The following is a 24,843-nucleotide window of genomic DNA, read 5'->3' as shown; positions in this document are numbered from 1 at the left end:
TCCGAGCCATGGGTGGTTTTGGGGTGCCACTGCTTGGCTTGAGCCAGCGCCGTCTCACTCAGTCCTTGTCCAGGAGAAGACTGAGACCCCTTTCGATCTTCAGGGGCCTCCCACAGGGACTCTGGCTCTCCAGTCCCAGACAGAGGTACTGGTTAGATGAGTTGAGTCTCGGTGTTGGCTTTGTCCTATAGAAGAGGTCCCTGCCAAGAGGGAAGGGGAGGCTGGGGTCAGGTTCTCTGAGTCCCCAGCACCTCCCAGAACCTGGGCCCTGCTGGGTGGAACGTCCTGGGACTCACCTCAGATCCTAACCAGTCCCCACAGTAACGTCTTGAGACCTTGAATCAGAAGCAAAGGCATTCGGGTTTCTTTTCTCTCGCTTTCTCTCTCTCTCCTCTGGTAGAGCCGTGGCCTCATATCACGGCGTTGGCAATGTCTACTTCTAAACTATGAAATGCTGTCACACTGACAATAGAATTACTAGGAAGAAGGGGCAGGAAGTTCTGTCCAGTGCTCATGGGACAGTGAGTTACTGAGAGGGAGTTGGGAAGCACACAGCACAGAGACACCGCCAGTCACACACCAGGCCCCAGCCCGGCTCTAGATGTATTTTTTCTTGAGGTACCAGTAGGCAAAGTAGCCCATCCCACCCAAGGAGCCCATGAGGAAGGATGCCCCAAAGAACGATGGCGGCTTCCGCTTGACCAGTCGGAATGCGTTGGGGATGACAGCTGACAGCAGTGTGGTGTGGATGTCCCCCAGGACTTTCCGGAAGGCGAAGCGTCTCTGGACCCTCTCAAAGAAGGACTGCAGGTTGGGCCGGCTGCCATCCTCCCAGTATTTCTTGGACAGTCCCAGGAACTTGAGGCGGTGCAGGGTGGCTCCCAGGAGGACATCCGCCAGGGTGAAGGCACAGCCACAGAGCCACAGCTCACATTTCTGCCCTGGAGAGGGAGAGGACACCTAGCACTCAAGCCCGGCTCTGATCTGCCTGCCAGTGTCTCCTGAGGCCATTCCCTCCTGAACCTCTTCAATGGCTGCTGCCACATCCTTCCCTGTACCGCCTTCCCTCTTAAGCCAACAGACTTGTAAATTGCAAAGATCTACCTTATTTCCTTTCTTCCTTTTTTTCCTTTTTTTTTTTTTTTTTTTTTGACAAGGTTTCATGTAGCCCAGGCTGGCCTCTAATTCACAATGTAGTGAAGATAACCTTGAACTTCTCATCCTCCCGTCCACATCCGAGTGTTAGGATTATAGGCTTATACCACCATACCAAGTTTGTGCAGTGTTGGGCGGGGGGGGGGGTGGGGGGGGGGTGGGATAGTGGGGGAGGTAATGGGAGGGGTCAAATCTAGAACTCTGTGCAAGTCAGGCAAACACTCTACCAACTGAACTACATTCCCCAGCCTTTTCTTTTTCTTAACTTTTTAATTTTGGAGACAGGATCTATAGCTAAAACTGGCCTTAAACGTGATCCTCCTGCCTCAACCTCCAGAGTGCTGGGATTACGGGCGGCACCACCTGAAACTGTAGACTTACATACTTAGCTGTTGGTTGATAGCTCCACCTAGTGTCACTCCATTCCAAATTTAATGTGTCCAACAGGGAATTCTGGATCGTTGCTCCCAAGCCCACCACACACACCCCTTTGCTGTAGTATCTCTCCTTCTATTCAGTACCAGAGCTGTGGTGCCACCACCAACTCTTTCTTCTGTTGCCCCCATAGTCAGTGAACCGGTACTTCTTATTAACTTTATCTTCAGAACACATCCAGACTCCAGTGTCTGCTTCCACCATCCCGGCCTGAACAACCACTCTCTCCTACCCACATGGTCACAATATTTTTTAAGTGATTCCCCTTGCCTCAGCTTCTGCCCCCTGAAGTCTACCCTCAACACAGCAGCCAGAGGGATGCTGCTAAGATCTTAATGGGATCCTGTCAAAACTGATGCCTCGTGGTCAGAGCAGAGCCCTGTGGTCCTACCTGTGTGGTTTGCCCCCAACTCCCTTCCAGGTCTCAGATTCTGCTTCCCCCTTGACTCTTACCCACCACACCTGTCTCCTTGCAGATCCTCATGTCAAGCCCGCTCTCACCTCAGGGCCTATGCCTCGGCTGTCTCCTCTGCCTGGAGCAGTGTTCTCCTACCGAAGTGATGGGCTCAATTTATCTCCTCCATAGGCCTTTGCTGTCTTTTCAGGGGGCTTCACAGACTATCAATTTAAAACTGAAGGGCTGAAGGTATAGCTCAGTTAGTAGCGTGCACTAGGCCCTGGGTTTGAGCCCCTGCCCTGAATAAACTGGACATGGTAGAAGAACACACCTGTAATCCCAGCATTTGAGAGATGGGGGCAGGAGGAGCAGAAGTCTGTGGTCATTCTTTGCTGCAAAGTGAGTTCAGGATGAGTTTGGGCTACTGGCTAATGGGGCAGAGTGGCGTGACAGGGACACCCCGCTAGGGTTGCTGCAAAGGTGTAGGTTGGTGTGTCAGGGTCAGAGACTTTCTCTGCACCAGGCAGAGCCCCAGACATCCCCTTGCAGGGCCAGGTGACACCATGGGTGCTGACAGCCAGGACACCATCCTTTTCACACACAGGAGTAAGGCATGTCACCTGCTGCCCACTCCGAGCACTTGGAATGTCTCTCGCCTCACAGTGTCCCAATAATTCTGTCGTTCTCCCCACTCCATGTATGGGAGACTGAGGTCCCGGTGCAGGGAGGGACTTGTCAAGGCCACTGCTCCAGCCCTAGAACCTAGGTCTGCCTGACTCCCCAGTTCCTGACCCTAACAACTGGGAGGGCTCTGGGATCTCTGGGAGAAAGAGGCCGGGGGTTGGCAGAGTGGGTCGGGAAGCAGGCGGGCTGAACCCTTTACCCCCGCTACGACACCCACCCTCGTTCTCCAGTTTCCTCTTCTCCAGCTCTGCCTCAATCTGGTCAAGCACCATAGCCAGCTCCCCAAGGATCTTCTTCAGGTAGCTCACATCATCGTGCTCCAAGATCTTGGCCTACAGGCGGAACAGGCATCTGCTCAAGCATGAGCTGGTCTCGGGGAGCCGTGATATCCAGAGATGGAGTACTGCCTGCCCTCCCCCTGCATGAGCCTGCCTTCAGATACCCACTCCAGTGTATGGCATGGCCCACCATCACAGTGCGCCCTCACCCAGGACTGAAGCTTGCCCACACTCCCTGGCACCACTGCTGTGTGCTAGGTGTACCAATGTTCTTTTCCCAGAGAGCGGCTCTGTGCCAGTGAGGAGCTGTCTTGCTTCGCAGCACACGGAAGATGATCCCCATCCCATCAGGCAGTCTGTAGTCAATGGCAACTGATATGGGGTTATTAAAGCGCGGCCTGCTATATGTGTGGTACCTTTTACATCCCCACGTCTGTGGGGTCAGATGAGGCTCAGTCACATCCCCTTCCCTACCTCTCCCATGTCCCTGGAGCGCTCTTACATACTGTCTGATGCAAGAACCTGTGCTCAGGGTTCTGTTTTCAGAGACAGCATAGACCAGAGGCTAGGGGTGGGGTAGGGGTGGGCTTGGCTGTGTATTTCCATGGCCAAGCAGATACGATATGGTAGAAGAGACATGATTGGAGGATCAAACCAGTACTTTTTCCATGTCAAAGCATCTGCTGATCCTCCATCTAGAACCTTCTTCTACTTGGAGGGAGGGGACATAGTCAGGGCACTCATCATAGCTGTCCCTGTCTGTGGGAGGGAGGGGACATAGTCAGGGCACTCATCATAGCTGTCCCTGTCTGTGGGAGGGAGGGGACATAGTCAGGGCACTCACCACAGCTGTCCTGTCTGTGGGAGGGAGGGGATGTAGACAGGGTGCTCACCATAAGCTTCTTCTGCTTTGAAAGATAGGGCTCAGAGAGCTGTGGTTCCTCTTCATGGTCCAGTTTCATGAGGTCTGTGGTGGCATTGGCCAAATGTCCTGGAACAGAACAGGAAAGGTCCTGTCTCCCTGCCCCCCAGGGCCTCTCCTTCCCACATGGCCAGGAGAGGGCCACCTGTCTGGGGCACAAGGGACCAGTAAACCTTGTTGAAGAGGACACTGTAGCCTTGAGGAGGAGGAGGAAGAGGAGGAGGAGGAAGAAGAGGAGGAGGAAGAGGAGGAGGAGGAGTAATGCTGGAAATGTGTAGAACCTGAAACCCAGAGCTGTTCACCTTCCCAGAATCCCCTCCTCCAAGTGGAGCCAGCCCCAGCTGGAGGTGTTCTCAGAGCTCCTCACCTCAAATCAGGCCCTGTAGGCTTTTCCTCCAGCGCTCTCACGTTTACACGCCTCTTTCCGACCTCCATCGCTCAGTGTGCACCTGTAAGCTCTCGCTTGGGTGAGTCTCCCAGGGTGTCCTGTGTAGCCCTAGCTGGCCTAGAGCTTGCTGGATAGACCAGGCAGGTCTCAAGCTTGCGGTGATCCTCCTGCCTCTGTCTCCTAAGCGTTGGACTAGAGGTTCGCATCACCCCACCTCTTCCAAAAGGCTTTTGTGTAAACCCTCCAGCCCCTGCCCCCTGTCTCCAGCTCATTCTGGGCCCCTTCAGGTAGTGTCCCAGCTCTCAGCTTGCCTTCAGGAACCACGGGATCCATCTCTCTCTCTCAGCTGCTCTCTCTCTCTCATGGGGCTGCCCCTGTAACCCTGTCCCCACAGGATATATCTCAGACACTCAAATCATTTCCCATGTACCAGACCACTCTAAACCTCCTGGTCCACATCTCATTTCATGGACTAGCCATGTCCTCTATTCTTTTTTTTTTTCTTTCTTACAATTGATTTGTTTTTATTTGTATATGTATGGGTGTTTAGTCTGAATGCATGTCTGTGCACACGTGTAATCCTCTCAGAGTCCTGAAAGGGGTGTCAGAGCCCCTGGAACTGGAGTTACAGTTTTAGCTGCCATGTGGGTTCTAGAAACAGAACCTGGGTCCTTTGCAAAAGCAGCACCCGCTCTTACCTGCTGAGCCATCTCTCCAGCCCCCATAACCTCTATTCTTGAAGGCCTCTTTCTGGATCTAGCTGAACATCTCCCCTCTATGAAGCGCCCCCTTATCTTCCAGGTCTGACCTCAGGGCCTTTGTTCCAGTGTATGCTCTGCAGACTCTGCCAGGAGATGCAAACCTACCAACCTGGGCTGCCACAGCCCAACACCGCTCATATCTACGGCCTCCGTGAAAAGCGTCCCTTGCACAGTGCAGTGCACGGCCTAGATTGTTTGCCAGATGTGGTCATTTGATGTTGGTGTACTTATCTATCTCATAGCCTCTGAGCTCATGCTCAGCTGTAGCTAGATGAGACTCATCTCTGTTCCCCGAAAGCCCAGCACAGGCCTGGCCCAGAGCAGGACTCAGTGAGTGTTGAAGAAGGGAAGGGGATGGGCAAGAGTGTGAGAAGCTGCAGCCGTCAGGTTCCTGTCTTCCGAGGTCTCTTCACCTACCCCCCACCATGGCCTGATGCAGTCAACACTGTCAGCTCTTCCAGCTCTGGGTTATATTAACTCTCACTGACGTTTCATGAATGTGAAGGTCAAGCCAATCTCTCTCCATGGCCGCCCGTGTGCCTGTCTTTAGACTATGGAGAAGACCTTGGAACACTTTCACAGTCACTGCAGGCTGACTTTGCTCCTCTGCACTCTGTGAGGTCCCCCCCACCCCCCGCCTTCCCTGTGGGATCCTAAAATTATCTCTGCTTCCTCAAAGGGATGAAAACTGGGCCCACCCTGAACCCCACTGCCTTCCAGGTTCCATCAGATGGCTCAGGACAAGATCAGGCCATGTCACCTTACACCTCCTCTCTCAGGGCCTCTGTCTCCAGGAAATCCAGAGCTGCTCATGTCAGGGCCCATAGCTCTTTCTCCATAAAGTGCCCCCTCCTCCAAGCCTGCTCCTCAGATTCACATGAGACCCTGCCACTGCCCCATGCTCCACTCTGCCCAACTATACGTCCTTTGGCTCTACTGCTGTACCTGTCCTACCCCACAACCTGACATGATCTTCCCTCTCCTTTTACAAATGTTCCTACTTGTTCTTGATGTTGCCACAATCCCAGGTGCTAGGACCAACATCTTCTGTTGTCCTGGGACCTTTGTGTTGTCCTGATCCTGATTTTGGAACTATATTTAAATTTTTTTTTTTGTTTTCTTTTTTTGAGACAGGGGTTCTCTGTGTTGTTTTGGTGCCTGTCCTGGATCTCACTCTGTAGACCAGGCTGGCCTCGAACTCACAGATCTACCTGCCTCTGCCTCCCGAGTGCTGGGACTAAAGGTGTGCGCCACTGCTGCCCGGCTAAAATTTTTAACTAATTGATTTGTGAACAGGTTATATATACAGATTAAAAACTCAAGCAAAGGGAAAAGATGTGCAATAAAAATAAATCTCCTTAGTCAGGTGTGGTGATGAACACATCTGTAATCCCAGCACTTGGAGGCAGGAGAATCAGAAGTTCAAGGTCATCCTCAGCTACATAGTGAGTTAGAGACCAGATTGGACTACATGAGACTACATGTCTCAGAAACCTCCAAACAAAACCAAACCGTAATTACCTCTCTGTCTTCAGACTCTCAGCTCTACTCCCTGGAGACTAACAGTATTGCAGTTTCTGGTACACCCTGAAACATCCCTTGCACCAAGAGTCCGGGCATTCTTTAGTACTTGCTAGAGCAGATGGCACACTACGAGCTTGGTCCTCCCCTCTTTTTGCCACTCATTAGCATATCTTTGAGAACATCCCAAGTGTCTATTATTTTTCAGTATAACAGCCCTATAATGGATTTACTCTGTCTTCAACTCATAGGTTGTTTCCGGTGATGTTTCTCACCGTGCTGTGGTGAGAAATTTGTATACACTTCCTGGTGCACAAGTTCAAGTGTTAGCTTGGGATAATCTTCAAGGCATGAGCCTTTTTGGCCTTTGGTACAGAGCGCCCTCACCCCCCATTCCCTGGCCGTCCAAGTCTCCTTAGCTTGCACTGTCATTACCTGACCTTGTCTTTGCTTCCAGGAGTGATGATCCCAGGATGGAGGAAGCTGTGTTTATCTTTATCTGTTGGCAGCCTCACCCAGGGCCCACTGATAGTGCTGACATATAGGGGCAACAGCATAGAGACAGCTCCTGAGTCCTCCTCAAGGGCTGAGTTTCACAGCCTCACCCCTCCCTACCTCTGCACAACGGGGAGAGAGAGGGGGATGGGAAGGAAAGGAGGTGACCACTTACTGAGCATCTAGGACTTATTAGACATGGTCACGGCTCTTCCGCCTACAGGACCACCAAATTCTATAACAGAATCTAGATGCAAATCCCCACAAGAAAACTATTGATGGGTCATCTGACTGGACCTAATTTCATTCATTGAGTATGGGTAGGCTGCTAGTTAGGAGAGTACATGGGTGACCTTGGATCAGAAAACAGAGACCTACTGGGTGTCTTGCCATGCCTGGGCAGCCTTCTGTGGAAACCTTAACCCTGATGTCACTCATGCTCTTGGCTACCTATGCAGGGCCCTCCCCTTGACCTCGGGTGCCTGCAGCTGGGACTCCCTAGGACGTCTCACAGACCTGGGAGAAGAGCCACTGGTGGGCCATCTGTGCAGTTATCTGAATGGGGTGGTAGGAGGGGGGTGTGCACAGGGAGGAAAGACAGAAGGGAGAGAGGGAGGAAGGGAGGGAGGGATGAATAGAAAGACCCAGGGACCGCAAGGAGGAAGTAATGGAAGGTGCATGGCGGGCTCTGTGGGGCAGGACTCACTGCGGATCTCAGCCGTGGCATACTTGGGGATCATGGAATCCGTGGTGAGCTCAGGGTGCAGGATGCAGCCGTGTGTGTAGGCGTCCATGGGCAGTGCATCCAGCAGTTCCCGGTATTGCAGCACTCGGGCGTGTTGTGGGCTGCCTGCCTCAGGCATCAGGGCCACCACATGCTCTGTGGAGACCACCAAGGGCTAGAGTAGGGGCTGAGGCTAGCCCCACCGTAGGAACCCAGAGCCCCAAACGCCATGCCTGGAAGTCCCAGACCTATCCTTCTGGGACTCAGCCACTGGCTATTGGGAATCCTGGTGACCCAGTGGCGACTCTGGGCTTCACTAAGCTATCCCTCATGGGGCCAGCACCTCCCAGTGCAGGATAGTAGCCAGGTGGAGGGAGGTATGTGCCCAATGCTGCCTGCTTTCCACGGGCTAAAAAGCTGGATGCTTAGAGCTTAATTCTCTTTGACTTGGCAAATAATTATTCACATCCATGCTTCTTTTTTGAGATGGAATCTCACTTAGTAGGCATCCCTGCTGATTCTCAAACTGGAGATTCTCCTGCCTCAACCTCCAAAGCACTGGAAGTACAGGGCGTAAGCATGTGCCACTATGCCCAGAAAACAAAAATATTCTCTAAAAAAAGGTTTTTTTGAAGTTGGGTATCATGCACACACCTTTAATCCCAGCACCTGAGAAGCAGAGGCAGGGGGATCTCTGTGAGTTTCATGCTAGCCTGGTCTGCATAGTGAATTCTAGGCCAGATGGAGCTATGTAGTGAAACCCTATCTCAAAAAAAAAAAAAAATGTTGTTTTGAGTTAAGGTGGGTCTCATGTAGTCCAGCATTGCCTTAAACTCCGCCATGTAACTGAGCCTGGCTTTGAACTCCTGATCCTCCTTCACCTTCACCTACTAAGTGCTTAAATTACAGGCATGTGCTACCATGTCCTACTTGCTAATTCTTTTTTTTTTTTTTTTTTGGTTTTTCGAGACAGGATTTCTCTGTGTAGATTTGCGCCTTTCCTGGAACTCACTTGGTAGCCCAGGCTGGCCTTGAACTCACAGAGATCCGCCTGGCTCTGCCTCCCGAGTGCTGGGATTAAAGGCGTGCGCCACTACCGCCCGGCTACTTGCTAATTCTTGCTCTTAAAAATAGTGCAAGCCTGGGCACTGGGCCCACTGTCCCAGCTGCCCCAACCTCTGTCACGGGCAGCAAGCTTTTGAGCCTTAGAGGCCAGAGGGAGGGAGAGGTAATGAAGAAGTTCTGGGGTGTCTTGTGTGTATCTTCAAGGTTCCAAGTTGCCTGAGAGCATGCCAGTGAGGTTCCTGGGAGTCTGGTCCTAACTATGCTTAGAAGGTTGTAGGGTACTGGGCCCTGAGAAATTTGATTCTGTTTATGGGAGCATGAGGGAAACCTGAGGGCCAGGGCTGAGCCTGAACCTGCAAGGGGTCCTGGGAAAGGAAGGGAGCTGTACCCCAACTGACCTGGGTTATCTGGGCCATGTCCTTCCCTGGGGTGCCAGGGAGAGATGTGTGGCTCTGGGGGCATCTGAGCCCTGACAGTAGCCTGTGGTTTCTTTAGGGGAACACTGAGTCCTGCCCACGGCTCAGTGGCTTGCTTAGGTTCAAAGATGGTGTCCGAGCCCATGGAATCCCTGTTGCATACCCCGCTCACACCTATGGGACATAGCATACCTCCTGTGAAGGTGCGTTCCACGTAGTCAATGATCTGGTCATAGTCACTGATAATGTTGTCTCGGTGGATAATGACTGGCACCTCCTCACCCAGGTTGAGCCGCATGAACCAGGGCTCCTTATGCTCGCTCTGCGGCAGGCTCACATCCCTCTCTTCACAGGCCAGGCCCTTCTCTGCGATCACCAGCCGCACCTGCAGGCGCCAGGGTCAGAGCGGGGGAAGGCGGGTGGACACAGGGGACACTCTGCCCGGGTGGGGTAGGCGTGCAGGAAAGGAGGTCAGAGGTCACACACAAGAGGGGACACTTGCTTGCGGCCCGTTCTTGGGCATTTGGGTAGGGGGTTATGGCTCTGGGTCACGTGCTTGGGGGTTGGAGAGAAATGCAGCCCTAGGCTGAAACACAGGGTAGTGCTGCGTGGCAGCCAAGGGGCTAACATGTTGGGTCAGGGTTCCAGCTGTGCATATGTGGGCAAATTGCCTCAACCCCCAAGGCCAAATGAAAGTATTAATAGTTCCAAGTTTGTGTCTAGCACACAGATGGTGCTCAGTTCATGTTTATTGTTACCATGATGCAGACACTCATGGGTAGATCCGGCCAGGAAATTCACAGAAATTTCAAGTGTCATTATAACCAAGAGCTAAATGTCTCAGATGATTTGGGGAACTAAGTGCAGTAGAAGATAAGTGCCCATATCCACACAGTCCTGCTTTGCTCTAAACACTGTCCCATCTCCATTGCCTGGTTGGATGCTGGCAACAGCCACCAGAGGACAAAGCAAGGGGGCAGCTAAAGCCAAGAGAGGGTCGGCATCGTGCCCCATGTCACACAGCTGCTTAGCAGCCAGCTTATAACTAGAAGCAATGGTTCTAGACCAGGGTCCTCTTTTGGGGGGTTTCCTCTAGGGAGTTCCTGGGGCTAACCTCTCCTGAGTTTTCCCTTGTGTCTCTAGAAGGCCAATGTGACTGGGCACACTCCTGACCCATGCTGTGTCTGGGAACCTGGAAGATGCCCAAAGCTCTTGTAGCCCAGTTGCCCTCACAGGTGGGGTGAGACTCGGGAAGGAGGGTGGTCTTGACCTAGATCTCTGGAAAGGGGATGGTGGCGACCCACTCCTACATTGCCCTCCCATCTTTTGGCTTCAGTCCACAGCCTCCAAAAGGGTCAGAGACCATTCTTGAGCATCCATGTCCACCCACACTAGAGATGGCAAGTCCTGGGCTGAGCACCCCAGTCCCCTCCGAGATCCCAGGTATCAGAAGAGGGTCAGAATCATAGGCTTGTGTCTGTTCCAACCCAGAAGGTGGCTTTAAAAGTCCTCTTACTTCTGGGAGCCTCCTGCTGTACGGAGTCCTGCTGTGTCCCCTCAGAGGGCTGTGGGAGGAGTAAAAGCCCCACCCTGTATGATGTTCCCGTACACTGTGGGGTGATGTGTCTTAGCTACTTGGATTAGACCGGGTGTGCTGGCTAGTGTTCTGAGTCATTTGGGAAGATTGAGAATACGAGGCAATGCCTCCGTAAGAACCAGCTCTAGTCAAGTCTGTCAAGCATTTTCTGGATTAATGGTTGATGTGGGAAGGCCCAGATCATTGGGGGTAGTGATACCTCTGGCCATGTGGATGGTATAAGGAAGCAGACTGAGCAAGCCATAGGGAGCAAGCCAGTAAGTAGCTCTCCCCTATGGCCTCTGCCTCAGTCCTTGCCTCCAGGTTCCTGCCCTGACTTCCTTCAGTGATAGACTGTTACTTGAGAGTTGTAAGCTAAGGTAAACTCTTTCCTCCTCAAGCTGCTTTTGGTCAGTTCGGTTTTGATCACAGCAATAGACTAAGACACCTGGTTTGGGAGACAGAGAGACTTGGAATTGAAGCACCACCCTACTGGATGTTTGCTGTGTGGTCTGACAAGTCACTTGACCACTGATCTCTATGTAGCCCTGGCTGTCCTGGAACTCGCTCTATAGACCAGGCTAGCCTTGAACTCATGGAGATCTGAATGCCTCTGCCTCCTTAGTGCTAGGATTAAAGGCATGCGCCACCACCACCTGGCTGACTACTCTGATCTCTGGTGGTATAGTTTATTTCTATAAGATGTGGACAGAGTCTCAGCACAGTTAATCCGTGGTCCTAACATGGGGACACACACACACACACACACACACACACTGCACCCCTACTTGGTATCCTGGAGCCCTTCATGGTTCACACTCACAGCTAATGTGGACACCCTTCCTTCTGTTTGGTGGCTGTGCAAAGAGAGAGGTAATTCACCCTTGAACTTCCAACACTCACTCACAGCTTCATTTACTCTACTCGCCAAATGCTAGTTCTATAGAACTGGGCTAGACATAGGGACCCAGCTCATCTTCCTGGCTCTGCTGTGTGACCTCAGCTGCCACTGACCCTTTCTGGGCTCCTCTTTCCCCCTTCTTTCTCTCCCTCCCATACCTTCCTCTAGGGTCGTGGGAGGGGTTTCAGGTTCTGCCAGGAAGAACTACTGCAGAGCAGAGCAGAGCAGAGCAGAGCAGAGCAGCCTAGGGCAGCATCTGTTTGCTCTAGGTGTGTGAGTGGGCAAGTGTGAGTGGGCACCGTGTGTGCATGTGTACAGTGTGCTTGTGTGAGCATAAAGGAAGTGTGTGTACTCGGCCTGGTACGGGGTGTGTGTGTGTGTGTGTTCATGGGCAAGGTGTGTGTGTATGCATATGTGAGCCCACTCATGGGGGGCATGCTGTACTGTGTAGAGGCCCCTAAGCTTTGAGGTGGAGCTGGGCAAGAGCAAACACCTGGTCCCTTCTTCTTGTGTATCCCAGCGGCCTTCGGCTCTGCCAAGCTTGGGGAGGGAGGCTCCTGGTCAACCTGGGACTTCCCAGTGGCTGGAAAGAAGACCAAACCAGGCCTTTGGCCTTGGCCTTGGCCTTCTGCCCCGTCAGGGCACTTTTCACCAGAAGCCACACTCTGGGCTGTGCCCTGAGGCTCCCTTGAGGGAGTCAGGTATGGGCTTCTGCCTAGGGAGGGACTATCTTTAGAGACACAGTAGCCCTGCTTGGAGCTGCCTCAGGTCACGCTGGCAGATGGCCAAGGAGACTTTCACCTTTAGCGGAGCTGAAGGCCAGAGCCATGTGCCATCTTGCAGGGGAGAGAACCCAGGCCCAAGGGAAGGGCACACAGCCACCACAGCCATCTGCCACTCCATCTCCTGGAGACTTGGCTAGACCCAGGGGGTCACCACTCTGTGTGACCATCTCTGGGGAATCTGTCTCCTTTGTGGGCACCTGGAAAGCGTTTCTTGGTGCCTCATTGGGGTGTCTCAGAGTGGGATGGTTGTGATGGTCTGGGTTGGCTTTTCTACACAGTAATGTAGTTGCTGTGTGACTTTGTAAAAGGCACTCAGAGTCTCTGAGCCTTATTTATTTTTCCAATGCCCCCTCCCCTTAATACTATTTATGAACAGCTGCCAATTTACCAAAGCAAATACTTTTTAATTTAATTAAATTATTATTATTATTAATTTTTTTGTTTGTTTGTTTGAGACAGGGTTTCTCTGTGTAATTTTGGTGTCTGTCCTGGATCTCGCTCTGTAAACCAGGCTGGTCTCAAACTCACAGAGATCCACTTGGCTCTGCCTCCCAAGTACTGGAATTAAAGGTGTGCGCCACCACCGCCCAGCAATTTTATTATTTATTTTTTGAGATAAGGTCTCTAGCCCAAGCTGACCTCTGCCTCCCTAGATAGCCAAAAAATGACCTTGGAACTTCCCCCTCAGGCCTCTGTCTCCCCAGTGCTGGGGTTACAGGTGAGTGCTACTACACCTGGTTTTTCAGACGCCAGTGGCTTATACATTTCCAATACTGTTCATTGGGCACCTACAAGCCAGGCCTTGCGCTAAGTGCCGGAGGCCCTGTGGTGAACGTAACAGACCCCCATTCTGCTACTGCTGACGTTCCCGCAGGACAGATGGAGGGAGGATGTCAAGACAACAGGGCAGCGCCATGGGTACAGCTTCAAAGAGGATGGTGCATCAGGCAGGCCTATGAGGATGGAGCATCTCAACAAAACTTCAACAGGGTAATGGAGTGGTCCACATGGGGCCCTGGGCAAGGGAGCTGCAGAGGAAGAGCAGCCATTGCAGAGGCACTAAGCAGAGCCATAGGGACATGATTGAAGCAACGGGAAGCCAGTATGGGTGGGTGAGGACCAGGGATGGAGCACAGGGGGCTTAATGAAGAATCCCAGACTCAGGTAGGGGGGCATGTGCAAATAAATGCAGGGAGCCCGTGAGGACAGGAATGCCATGTCTCTGCAGTGACAGGAACTACCTGGCTGCTATCCTCTCTTCAAGGATGTGGGCCATAAGGTCTGGTGTGGGCGTGGCTTCGCAGCTGTAGTTACTCAAAGTATGTATATATTCACTGGGACTTGAATACGACCTGCTGCCAGATTGTGTTAGATCGTGGGCTAGTGCAGAAAGACACGTCATTACATAAAATAGTGGTATTAAAAATATTTCCATAGCTGACCTTGAGAATGACTGGTTCCCTTTCTGCTCTAATAACCCTATCGTGGCACATCATTCAACTGAAAGTGGCATGCTGAGAAGGGTCCATGGGCTTTCTGTAACTGACTGCCAACCAGGTTAGACCCCTTCGGATCATTGTGAGGACTCTGAGTCTCTCCTGGAGGGAGCAGGGAGCTACTGTGGGTGCCTGGGCCGGAGTGTGCTGAGCATGCCGCAGGCGGGTCAGTAGGAAGTGCCCAGAAGTTTGTAAGGCAAGGTAGTTAGTTGCCCTTCCAGTTCTTGCATGGTGTCAGGACCAGTCCCTGGCAGGACCCAGACCTAAGACTTTTAACACTGGGAGCTGAAGGCTGGGATACAGACTTCTTATAGGTGTTGCCAGGACAGTGGCAGGGCCCATGAGAATGGAGCAGAGGAACCTTGAATGTTGCAGGGGGCCGGGGTGGCCTGAGATTTGCTCTCATAGAAATAGCAAACTCATCAGCAGTCCACTCTCTTATATCCTTCTGCTGTGCCAGGTGCTGTACTGAGAGCCTTATGTGAACTAAACCACACGTTCCCTACAGGTACTTAGGGATGTGGTGCCAGTACTTATGAATCCCCTAGCACTGTCAATATCCAAACTTTACAAGAGGAAACAAGCCCAGAGACTATGAGTGACTGGCAAAGCTACTCAGTAGCAAGTAGCTTAGTTCTTAAAAAAAGGAGGGGACAGGTATAAGGGGAGTAGGGTGTGTGTGTGTGTGTGTGTGTGTGTGTGTGTGTGTGTGTGTGTACAAGGCAGAGTACACTGAGGAGGGAAGGCTATTCTTTCTGCATGGGGAAGGAGAGATCCTGGCAGGTTGTAGCTTAGATCTTTTTCCTATGGAGGAAACTGAGGACCAGAGAGGGCCAAGGGTGTACCTAGTTAGTGGAACTGTAGTCCTCTGACTCCCTGATTTTTGCCCCTCTCGGCCTCCCTCCTGTCCTGAAAGGCAGAGGAAGCCAGAAAGGAACATCCTTAGAAGCCATGGTCATAATCCCTGTATTCAGTCACAGCTTCTCCCAAACCCATGGTCTCCAACTATGACCCACGATGGTGCCTGACTATTCCCTGTCAGTGCGCAGCTGTGTAAGGCAGGTACTCCATGTGTGACTATGCATAACATCTTTCCGCCTCCCACCCTCAGACGGAGGTGCTATTGTTGCCCACAAAAGACCAAAGTGAAACCTAGGGAGGTTATGACACCACAGGGCCATGAGGCTGAGAGGGACAAGGACCTCGAAACTGGCTCACGACACAACAGGTCTCTTCATGGCAGTCAAGGATGACAGAATCCTTGGCACATGCTTTCTAGAAGTCCATGTACTGCCTCCTTCCAGTGACCTTTACCCTCAGTTTACCAAGTGCATAACTGAGACATCAGAGTCAAAGCAATGTATACATATTACTCTGCTAGTCAGGGACAGCTCAGCTGTCTGGGCCCAGAGTCTATGCTTTGGGCTCCTTCCTGGTCTTGCTGCTACAGATCCCCAGTGCCCCCAGGGGTTGCCATGAGTCTCTGAAGTAGGCCATTTCTGCAAGTAACAGCTCAGTATCACCGAGGCCAGGTTTCCCAGAGGCACCTGCTACAAGCATGGCCTTGGGGCCAAAAGGGATGATGGAATGCACCTTCTGAGTTCCTACTGCACACCAGGCTCTTACCACCCGCCTGTGTTCTGGAACCCCCCCAGGAAATCTACAGGTCTAGGGAGAAGGTCCTGTTTGCAGCCTCATGGCCCTGTGGTATCTCACAACCAGGAGAAGTGACCTGCCCAGAGTCACCCAGTGGGTAAGCAGCCAAGAGAAGAACCAGCCATAGGATTGCCAAGCCCATCCTCTTCCTGTGTGCTGCTTTCAGGCTGCTGTGCCTCTACCCTGGTGGGGGAAGCAGGAGGATGCCTAGACTAGCTGGAAAGACACTCAGCCTAAAGGAATGGTGCTGTGAGCGGTCCCTTCCCTAACTCAAGCCCACCTATGCCCTGTGCTCAGGCTGAATACGAGTCTTCCCTGAAGGAAGAGCAGGAGACCCTCTCAAGGGACAGGAGAGGGATGCCTCTCCCTGCCCCACATTGTGTTCCAGTCACTGAGGCCTGCTTCTTGAAGGTCTGGCTTGGGGGAGGTTCTGGGATCTGGAGGTCAGTCTGACCCATCTCCAAATCCTCAGTGCTTTCTACAACCCAGGACATGCTCAGCAAGCGAGTAGGTGCTTGGTAAGCACATGCAAAATGCGTGGACAGGTCTCAGAATGACCTTGGCTAACTCTGACTTTTCTTTATCTAGCATTTTTTTTTTTAACTCGATGCTGGGACTTCAGCCCAGAGCCTCAGGCAGGTTAAGCACAAGCTCTGCCACCGAGCTGATCCCTAATCTTTCCTAACACTTTAATGACTTCCCACACCCTATCAGCAGACCCTCCATCCCTCCCCAGACACCAACACTCTGTGCACAGTCTCACTTCATCTTCACAGTAGTGGTGTGCGTCCCATTTTACAGATCAGAACACTTAGCCTTTGGAGAGGCAAACAGGGGCATCCAAAGCTCCGTGGTGGGCCAGCAAAGAAGAGCTCACTAGGCTCTACTTGGCCTCAGACTCAAGGACTCTAAACTGGGTGACCAAACAGTGATGGGTGGCCCAACCTTCTCAGTATCACCTATGTGGGCCTCTAGACTAACCAAGCCAACCGGGGCAGAATCCAGTGAGCTGTGTCTTAGCCAGGATCACGAAGTGATTTCAAGGCTCAGTGGGGCGTGAGTAGAGCCAGCCTGGAATAGTGTTGTGTCACTCCTTAAACAGCCCTTCCAGCAACTCTACCGAGGGGCTGAAGTTCCTGGTGGCTATTATTACCGCTATCCTATCCCATTTTCCAGGTTATAAAACTGAGTCTGGGCCAAAACACAAATGCAAGTCTGGTTTCCAAGGAACTTATCTTCAGCAACCCCCACCCCCATGTGTAAAATAAATGCATGGAATGAGGGGAGGAAGAGCTGGGTAGTCAGATTACAGCGCTGCCTTGGCTCTCTAGCAGGACCTAGCTCTGGGCTCTGGCCATGGTGCTGAACCTACAGGGTACATACAGGGCTGTTGCCCAGGGTGAGAGACTGAGTCCCTTAGAGGCAGCTGGGTATTGGGGCGCAGTATCTGGTCTCACTCCCACAAAGCGGGAAACCCAGTGATAGCACTAGGGTGTACTTTCAACTGCTCCTTCCCCCAGCAAGTCGGGAAAGGGTCTAAGGGGCCAGAGCCAGTCTGCGCCTTTAAGAGCACAACACAGATCTGATGGGCTGCTCTGAGGGGATGGATTAACTCCTTCCTTCTCAGAGCAAGAGAAGAGGGTGACGGCTGGGACAGACTTTCCAAGCCCAGACTGAAGAAGACCCCGGCCAGAACCGAGGGCCTGGGAGCTGTGTCTTGGGAGCTCACGGTGTCTGGGACAGCGGGTGGGAGGGAAGGCTGGCCCAAAGTGAGGCTTCCTTGGTTCAGTCCCTGATATCAGGCCGCTTGCCGGCAGGGCCGGTCTGTCCCCGGCCTTTGTCTCTCGGTTCAGGTGTCCCCAGGAGGGAACGAGGCCTAAGGAAATGCTCCTGGAATTGGGGCTGGGCTCTGCAGTGCACAGGACAGACCCCTCCGGGGAAGCTGGTGCCACCTGCCCCTCGTGGCGGTCCCCTCCCAGCCTCCCGTCCGCACCCTGCGCCCCCTCTACCTTCTGCGAACTGAAGGACTGGGTCCAGTGGTACAGAACCAGGCTCTCCTTGGGCCAATGGGCGGGGCTGGATGCCTCGGGCGCGTCGGGGGCCTCCACCGGCTTGGCTGCATCGCTTTCCAGCGCTGAGATGGGCCACCAGCTGCAGTTGGTGGGGGTCAGATTGTTGGGGGTCGCCATGACAGCCCGCGATCGGAGGAGGAAGGAGGCGGCTGGCGGCGGCTCGCTGGCGCCCAGCATCACATGGCCTCTCCGAGCCTGCCCCTCTTCCTCCTCCCCCTCCCCGCGATGTCATTACTCACTGGGTGCAGGGGGAGGGGCAAGGGGATCCCGGGGCTCTTTCCTCCTCCTCCCGTCTGTGGGTCCTCCCTGAGGGCCCCAGGGAAGGAAGGATGCAGGAAACCGAGGCGAGTGGACCGCGCCCCCCAGAGCACTCACAGCCGGCCAGTCACCTGCCGAAGACTCCACCATCATAATACATTTGTGTCTCTCAATCTTGCAAAAGCGCCTCTTAGTTTAGATAAATGGCAGTATAGAGGTCTATTTAACCCTTTTCACAAGTAGTGTCAGGAAATAACCCTATTTGAAACTGCTGTTTTCTGACTTTCCCCCTCCTAAAGGGCTTCCAACAGCAGAAGGGAATAAACTACGATTTATTAACCACACGGGCGCTTACTCTAGCAGGCACCTCACTAAGGGTTTTACAGCTGTCCACCCTTTGGCCTGTTTTACAGAGGAAGACAGGAAGGCTCCGAGAAGTGACCTTGCTCAAGGTGACTGAGCTGCTCACTGGTGGGGCTGAGATTCAAGCTCAAGGCTAGCTGTATGCAGGACAGGACTGGCTGGTGACTTAGCAGCCCTTTAAAGGAATCGTGTATCTCAGCTCTGTGGACGTGACTCCCAGATGAGAAGGGAGAGGTACCACTAGTGTAATCCTAGGTTACACCTTTACTCCAGGAGATGTAGCCAGGTAGGAGTCTGGAGACAGCCCTTGTGCCTCCTTTAGGTATCTTGAATGTTCTTTGGAACTTTATGTGAAGTTCCTTCGCACACCCATGCTTCTCTTGGAGAACGTTTTATCTTTATTTTTTTCTTTTTAAGATTTATTTATTTATTTTTATATGTATAGATGTTTTTGTCTGCATGTGTATGTCTGTGTACTATGCGCATGCTTGGTACCCTCAGACATCAGAAGAGAGTGTCAGATCCCCTGGAACTGAAGTTACAGACAGTGTGAGCCATGATGTGGATTTGAACGCCAGTTATCTGAAAGAACAGCCAGTGCTCTTAACTGCTGAGCCATCTCTTCACTCCCAGAATGATATGTCTTAATTTACCTTTGAGAAGTGGACCCGAAGACAGTAGATGAAAATACACTTGCTGAGCCAGGCGGTGGTGGCACACACCTTTAATCCCAGCACTCAGGAAAGCAGGAGGCGGATCTCTGTGAGTTCAAGGCCAGCCTAGTCTACAGAGTGAGTTCCAGGACAACCAGCGCTACACAGAGAAACCCTGTCTCAAAAAACAAAAACAAAAACAAACAAACAAAAAACAAAACAAAACAAAAAACAAAAACAAACAAAAAGAAAATACACTTGTTGGCCCCTTAAGGAGCAGGAGAAATTCCGAGAACTATATCCTTGGGCAATGCCTGCAAATGTCACAGATTGAGTTTACAGAGAACCACTATCAAGAGCCCCATTGTCCAACCCTGCTCTTAGGACTTGATGCAACTGGGAGAGCAGGCCTCTCAGTTTGCTACTTTGGACTCCCATGTACCTCACCTCACAGACTGTAAGTGTGTGTTAAAGAAATGGGTTTCTTCCTTCTACTAGGCAAGCAAACTTCTGCAGCTTCCATTTTTCCCTTTCTGCCACGGCTGCTAGGAAGCTCGGAGCTGCGTTTTCTAAGTCTCATCGCGGCACTAGCCTCCCTGTTCAGGAAATTCTTTGTCATGTCCTATGTTTTTTTTTTTTTTCTTTCTCTTTGGAGTGTCTTGTTCACAGTTTGATTTTGCAGAGAAAGATGTACTAGTCAGAGTTCTCTAGGGGGACAGAACTGACAGAATGAATGTATCTCTCAAAGGGGTTTTTGTTAGCTCATTCCACATGGACAGGCCGGGCAGTCTGGTACGCTGTGTATACTGGAGAGCCCGGGAACCCAGGCACCGCTTAGTCCGTGAGGCTGGATGTTACAGCACTTCTGACTTGGTGCTGAAGGCCTGAAGGACTCCTGGAGAGCCACTGGTCTTTATGTTAGAAGGAAGAAGCCATGAAGGGTGGCGGCAGCAGCTACAGCAGCTGCAGCAGAGTGGATGCACTCTCCAGCAGGGCACAAAGGCAGGCAGGCAAAAGGCAGCACTCCCTCTCCTTTAGATCTCTTTATACTGGGCCACCAAGAGAAGGTGCTCATGGCAGGGGAGGGGCGGTCTCTCTGCTGCAGTTAGTCCTTCTAGGAAATACCCTCCTCTGTACTAGTCAGGGTTACTGTTGCTATGATGAAATACCATAACTAAAGTAACTCAGGGAAGGAAAGGTTCATTTAGAGTACATATCCTGAATTGCCGTTCAGGGAGGGAGATCAAGATAAGAATTCAAACCAGGCAGGAATGTGGAGGCAGGAGTTGATGCAGAGGCCATGGAGGAGGGCTCCTGAATGGCTTTCACCCCATGGCTTGCTCAGTCTGCTTTCTTATAAAACTCTGTACCATCAGCCCAGGGGTGGACCCACCCACAATGGGCTGGGTCCTCCTGTTAATTAAGAAAATCCCCTACAGCCCTATCCTATGGAAGTGCTTTCTCAATTGAGGTTCCCTCTCCTCTGAGATGACTATAGCTGTGTCAAGTTGACATAAAACTAACCAGCACTCCTGCGCAGATACAACCAGAAGCTTGTCTTTTAGTTGATCCCAGACTCAATCAAACTGACAATCAAAATTGGTGCGTCTTGTGCAGAACAGTCAAACGATTGTGATTGTAAGGAAGCATAACCCCAGATGTTTAAAAAGGCAGAAAATCTGCCTCCTCCTAATGGATCTGACTATATCCAGAGAACCTGAAGCAAAGCAGTCATGTTCAAACGTGTATCCAGGCCCTCAGCTCATGAGCACTCCATGTGTACCAGGAGACTCACTTAGTCCCAGAGACTCAGTGGCAGAACAGATGCTGGCTTGCCTTTGTATCCCAGCTGCACAGAGCGTCTAGCCCACACTCCACAACTCTCTCTCTCTCTCTCTCTCTCTCTCTCTCTCTCTCTCTCTCTCTCTTTCTCTTTTCAGAGCTGAAGACCGAACCCAGGGCCTTGTGCTTGCTAGGCAAGCGCTCTACCATTGAGCTAAATCCCCAACCCCCACAACACTCTCTATATGGAAAGACCACAACATTGTATTTTGCAACTCCTGTTGATGGATGCATGTGCTGCTTCAAGTCCTTTGTAGTAAGAGAGAAAATCTTGGAGTCTTCTTCACATGGATGTGGAAATCACAGCATCATCTACATGGTAAGTTCCAGAAACAGCCTTGTGAGATCAAAGAATATGTCTTTGTTAAAGCCCCTAGTGTTTTCCCCACTCATCACCTACCGGAGTGGGTGTCCTCTCGTATCCTGGACACACAGCAGACTTGTGTGAGCTCCATTGCACCCTGAACCCCACGTTGTTGGACCAGGTTCTATGAGTGAATGTAACTAGGAGGGTACACTGCTCAGTTTGCTCCTAGGGACCCTCTCTTGCTATGGGGATCTAGAAATGATGAAATCATACTTTTAGCATTTTCCTTTCCTCATTCTGTTTTCGCTTTTCAAACATACAAAGAAAAAAGGAAAGAAAGGAAGAAAGGGAGAAAGAAAATAGCTCAGTGGACATTTGTATATCCATCACCAGCCGAGTAGCGGTGGTGCACGCCTTTAATCCCAGCACTCGGGAGGCAGAGCCAGGCAGATCTCTGTGAGTTTGAGGCCAGCCTGGTCTACAGAGCGAGATCCAGGGCAGGCTCCAAAACTACACAGAGAAACCCTGTCTCTAAAAACAACAACAACAACAACAACAAAAACCTTATCCCTCTGCCATTCCTGTTTAACTGAGAGCAGGAGTACTTGGAGTAAATGGTAGATAACGTATTTCTCAAATGAAATACTTTAGGGTGAGAGACTGTGGTTGGTAGTTTGAATGTAATTGAGAGTGGCAATGTTAGGAGGTGTGGACTTGTTGGAGGAAGTGTACTAATGTGGGGGTGGGCTTTGAGGTTTCCTATGCTTAGGATACCACCCAGTGTTTCAGTCAATTTCCTGTTGCCTGCAAGATGTAGAACTCTCAGCTACTCTTCCAACACCATGTCTGCCTGAATGCCACCATGCTCCCCACCATGATGATAATGGACTGAACTTCTGAAACTGTAAGCTACCACCTCAATTAAATGTTTCATTATAAGAGTTGCCATGATCATGGTGTCTCTTCACAGCAATAAAAACCCTAACTAAGACAGAAGTTGGTATCAGAGACTGGGGTATTTCTGTGATAGGCCTGACCATGTTTTTGTTTGGAGTAATACGGACTTTGGTACTTTGGGTTAGGAAAGCAGTGGAATGCTTTAAGCACTGCTTAATGGGCCATCCTAGTAGGAGCATGGAAGACAGCGGTGCTGATGATGATTTTGAAATGTTGGGAGCTGGCTCAAGAGGTTTCAGAGGAGAAGAATTTTAGTATGTTTCCTAGAAATTGTTTTTGTGATATTTTGGTGAAGAATGTGGCTGCTTTTTGCTCTTCTCTGAAAGTCTGCCTGAGGCTAAAGTGAAGAGTTTTGTATTAATTCCCTTGGCAGAGGAAATCTCAAAACAGCCTAGTATCGACTCTGTTTTGTGGTTACTAATGTTAACTCTAATGAAGATTTATAATGAAAAAGAGCAAGCTGAGCAAGGAAAAGTATTTGAGGAGAAAGGAGCACCAGGAAGTGGAATGGAGCTAAATCCTGTGTTCAAGGAGAAAAACAGATTAAGAAATGGATTAAAGGGAGTGGTGACCTCAGGGCAAGATCACACTCGGCTAAGTTTCCAACTTGTGAAAAGGAATTAAAGAAAAGCTTAGAGCCTGGTGTGGTGGTGCATGTCTTTAATGCCAGCACTTGGAAGGCAGAGGCTGGCAGATTTCTGAGTTTGAGGCCACCCTAGTCACAGAGCAAGTATCAATCAGGGCAGCTAAGCTTAGTCAGTTAAAGACAGAAAGCTGGTGAAGATGGAATTGAACAAGTGGGCCATGTTCCAGTCGCAGTATGTAGCAGAACTTGGCAGTTTTGGCCATGTGGTTCTGGGTTTAGCGTTAAGGATAGAAGAAAGGAGTTATGGAATAAAACCACTGAGGCCAGGCATGTGTTGAGGTGTGCCTGAATGGAGGCCCAGAGAGGCCATTAGGTGAAGCTGTGAAGCTGAAGCCTGAATTACCTTGGAGACCCCAAGATGTTAGAGATGCCAGAACCATGGGATATGTGCCGAGGACAACTGCTAACAGGGAGAGGAACCAGCCCAAGAGAAAGAAGTGTGTTTCAGTCAACAAAGCTGAAAGTAATTGGAGCTCTGAAGAGTGCTTTGACATCAGACATGGAGATGCCAAGTTTGGAGTTTGCCCAGCTGGTTGTCGGTCTTGCTTTTGGTCCAGTTTCCTTGCTACGCTCCCTTCCCTACGTTTTGGAATGGTAATATATATCCTGTGCCATTATATGTTGGAAGTATGTGATCTGCTTTTTGATTTTGATTTTACAGGAGATTGCAGTTAAGAGATTACATGAGTCTCAGAAGAGACTTTGGGCTTTGGAACAAGTTTGGGACTATTATAGACTATGGGGACTTTTGAAATTGGACTAAATGCATTTGCATTATGATATTGTTATAAGTTTATGGGGGCCAGGGAATGGAATGTGGTAGTTTGTTGTGTTAATGTTCAGTTCATATGGGTCCCTGGAAGAAATAGGGTCATTCTAGGGTGATTTTAGCTTTTACAGCCACAGAGGAGTCAGCGTCTGGTGAACTGACTGAATGCAGCTTAGCAAAGGCTGTTTTATTGTTATACAATCTACATCTTAGCAAGTCAATTTCTACATACCAAAACCTCTTATGTGAAGCTCCACAAAGGAGACAAATGCCAAGGCAATTCTCAGCCATAGAATTTCTTAACTTCTTGGATTCCCCGTCCCCACTTCTGCAACAAAGTTTTGCATAGGCTTTGAACATTTTTTTTTTTTTTAAAGATGGCATGGGCAAACTTTTTTTTAAAGATTTATTTATTTATTATGTATATAATATTCTGCCTGCAATTATGCCTGCAGGCCAGAAGAGGGCACCAGATCTCATTATAGATTGTTGTGAGCCACCATGTGGTTGCTGGAAATTGAATTCAGAACCTCTAGAAGAGCAGCCAGTGCTCTTAACTTCTGAACCATCTCTCTAGCTCCCAGCTTTGAACCTTTTAGGAAGCACTCAAATAAGATTTACATACTTTAAACAGAAGGTAGGGGACCTAAAAGGTAGCAGTCTCAAAAGGTGGATCAAAGCCAGGTGCTAACACTCTGGAGTCAAACCAGCTGCAAAGCTCTTGGGAACTCCTGCTACAGTAGTTTGAATGTGATTGGCCTCCATAAACTCATAGAGAGTGGCACTATTAGGGGGTGTGGCTTTGTTGGAGGAAGTATGTCACTGTTGGGGTGGGCTTTAAGGTCTCCTGTGCTCAAGTTACTACTAGTGTGATAGTTGACTTCCTGTTGCCTGCAAGATGTAGGACACTTGGCTATTTCTCCAGCACCATGTCTGCCAGCATGCTACCATGCTCCTTGCCTTAATGATAATGAACTGAATCTCTGAACTGTAAGTGAGCAACCCCAATTAAATGTTGTCCTTTACAAGCATTGCCATGGTCATGGTGCCTCTTCAAAGTAATAGGAAACCTAACTAAGACATAGACTTTGTTTTTTTTTTTTGCTATTTGTTTCTTTATATTGATTTTTACGTGTATGAGTGTTTTGCCTGCATGTTATGTCTGTGTACCATTTATGTGCCTGGTGGCCGGAAGAGGGACTCTGATCCCCTGGTTATAGATGGTTGTGAACTGCCATCCTGGGAATTGAAGCTGGGTCTCCCGCAAGAGCAGCAAGTGTTCTCAAGCACTGAGGTACCTCTCCAGCCCCATATTTGTTTT

General features: G+C 50.7%; 1 protein-coding gene across 4 annotated transcripts; it reads right to left on the bottom strand.

Annotated features, from left to right (window-relative positions):
- Positions 1–302: 302 nt before the first annotated feature.
- On the bottom strand, positions 303–17,910 carry Gdap1l1 (ganglioside induced differentiation associated protein 1 like 1). 4 transcript variants are annotated; one of them, XM_059259727.1, is made up of 6 exons: positions 17,665–17,910; positions 9,434–9,626; positions 7,743–7,916; positions 3,843–3,940; positions 2,889–3,003; positions 303–941 (listed from the first exon to the last, which is right to left on the bottom strand). In XM_059259727.1, the coding sequence occupies exons 1-6, from the start codon at positions 17,902–17,904 to the stop codon at positions 598–600; spliced, it is 1,164 nt and encodes a 387-aa protein (XP_059115710.1). In that variant the 5' UTR covers positions 17,905–17,910; the 3' UTR covers positions 303–597. The 4 variants fall into 4 exon arrangements, with proteins under 4 accessions (XP_059115710.1, XP_059115708.1, XP_059115711.1 ...); XM_059259725.1 differs by having other exon boundaries at positions 9,434–9,636; positions 17,666–17,910; XM_059259728.1 differs by lacking the exon at positions 7,743–7,916.
- Between the last annotated feature and the right edge of the window lie 6,933 nt (positions 17,911–24,843).

Source organism: Peromyscus eremicus, chromosome 4, assembly GCF_949786415.1.
Source record: "Peromyscus eremicus chromosome 4, PerEre_H2_v1, whole genome shotgun sequence".
NCBI classification, from domain to species: Eukaryota; Metazoa; Chordata; class Mammalia; order Rodentia; family Cricetidae; genus Peromyscus; species Peromyscus eremicus.
The sequence above is the reverse complement of the archived record's forward strand: the minus strand, read 5'-3'. Positions and strand labels throughout refer to the sequence as shown.

Coding starts and splice junctions, on each gene's coding strand:
- Gdap1l1 (XM_059259725.1), bottom strand. CDS start 17,904: ATGCTGGGCGCCAGCGAGCCGCCGCCAGCCGCCTCCTTCCTCCTCCGA. Junction 3,004..3,842: donor CAAAGCAGAAGAAGCTTATG/GTGAGCACCCTG, acceptor TTCCGCCTGTAG/GCCAAGATCTTGGAGCACGA. Junction 942..2,888: donor GAGGAAACTGGAGAACGAGG/GTGGGTGTCGTA, acceptor CTCCCTCTCCAG/GGCAGAAATGTGAGCTGTGG.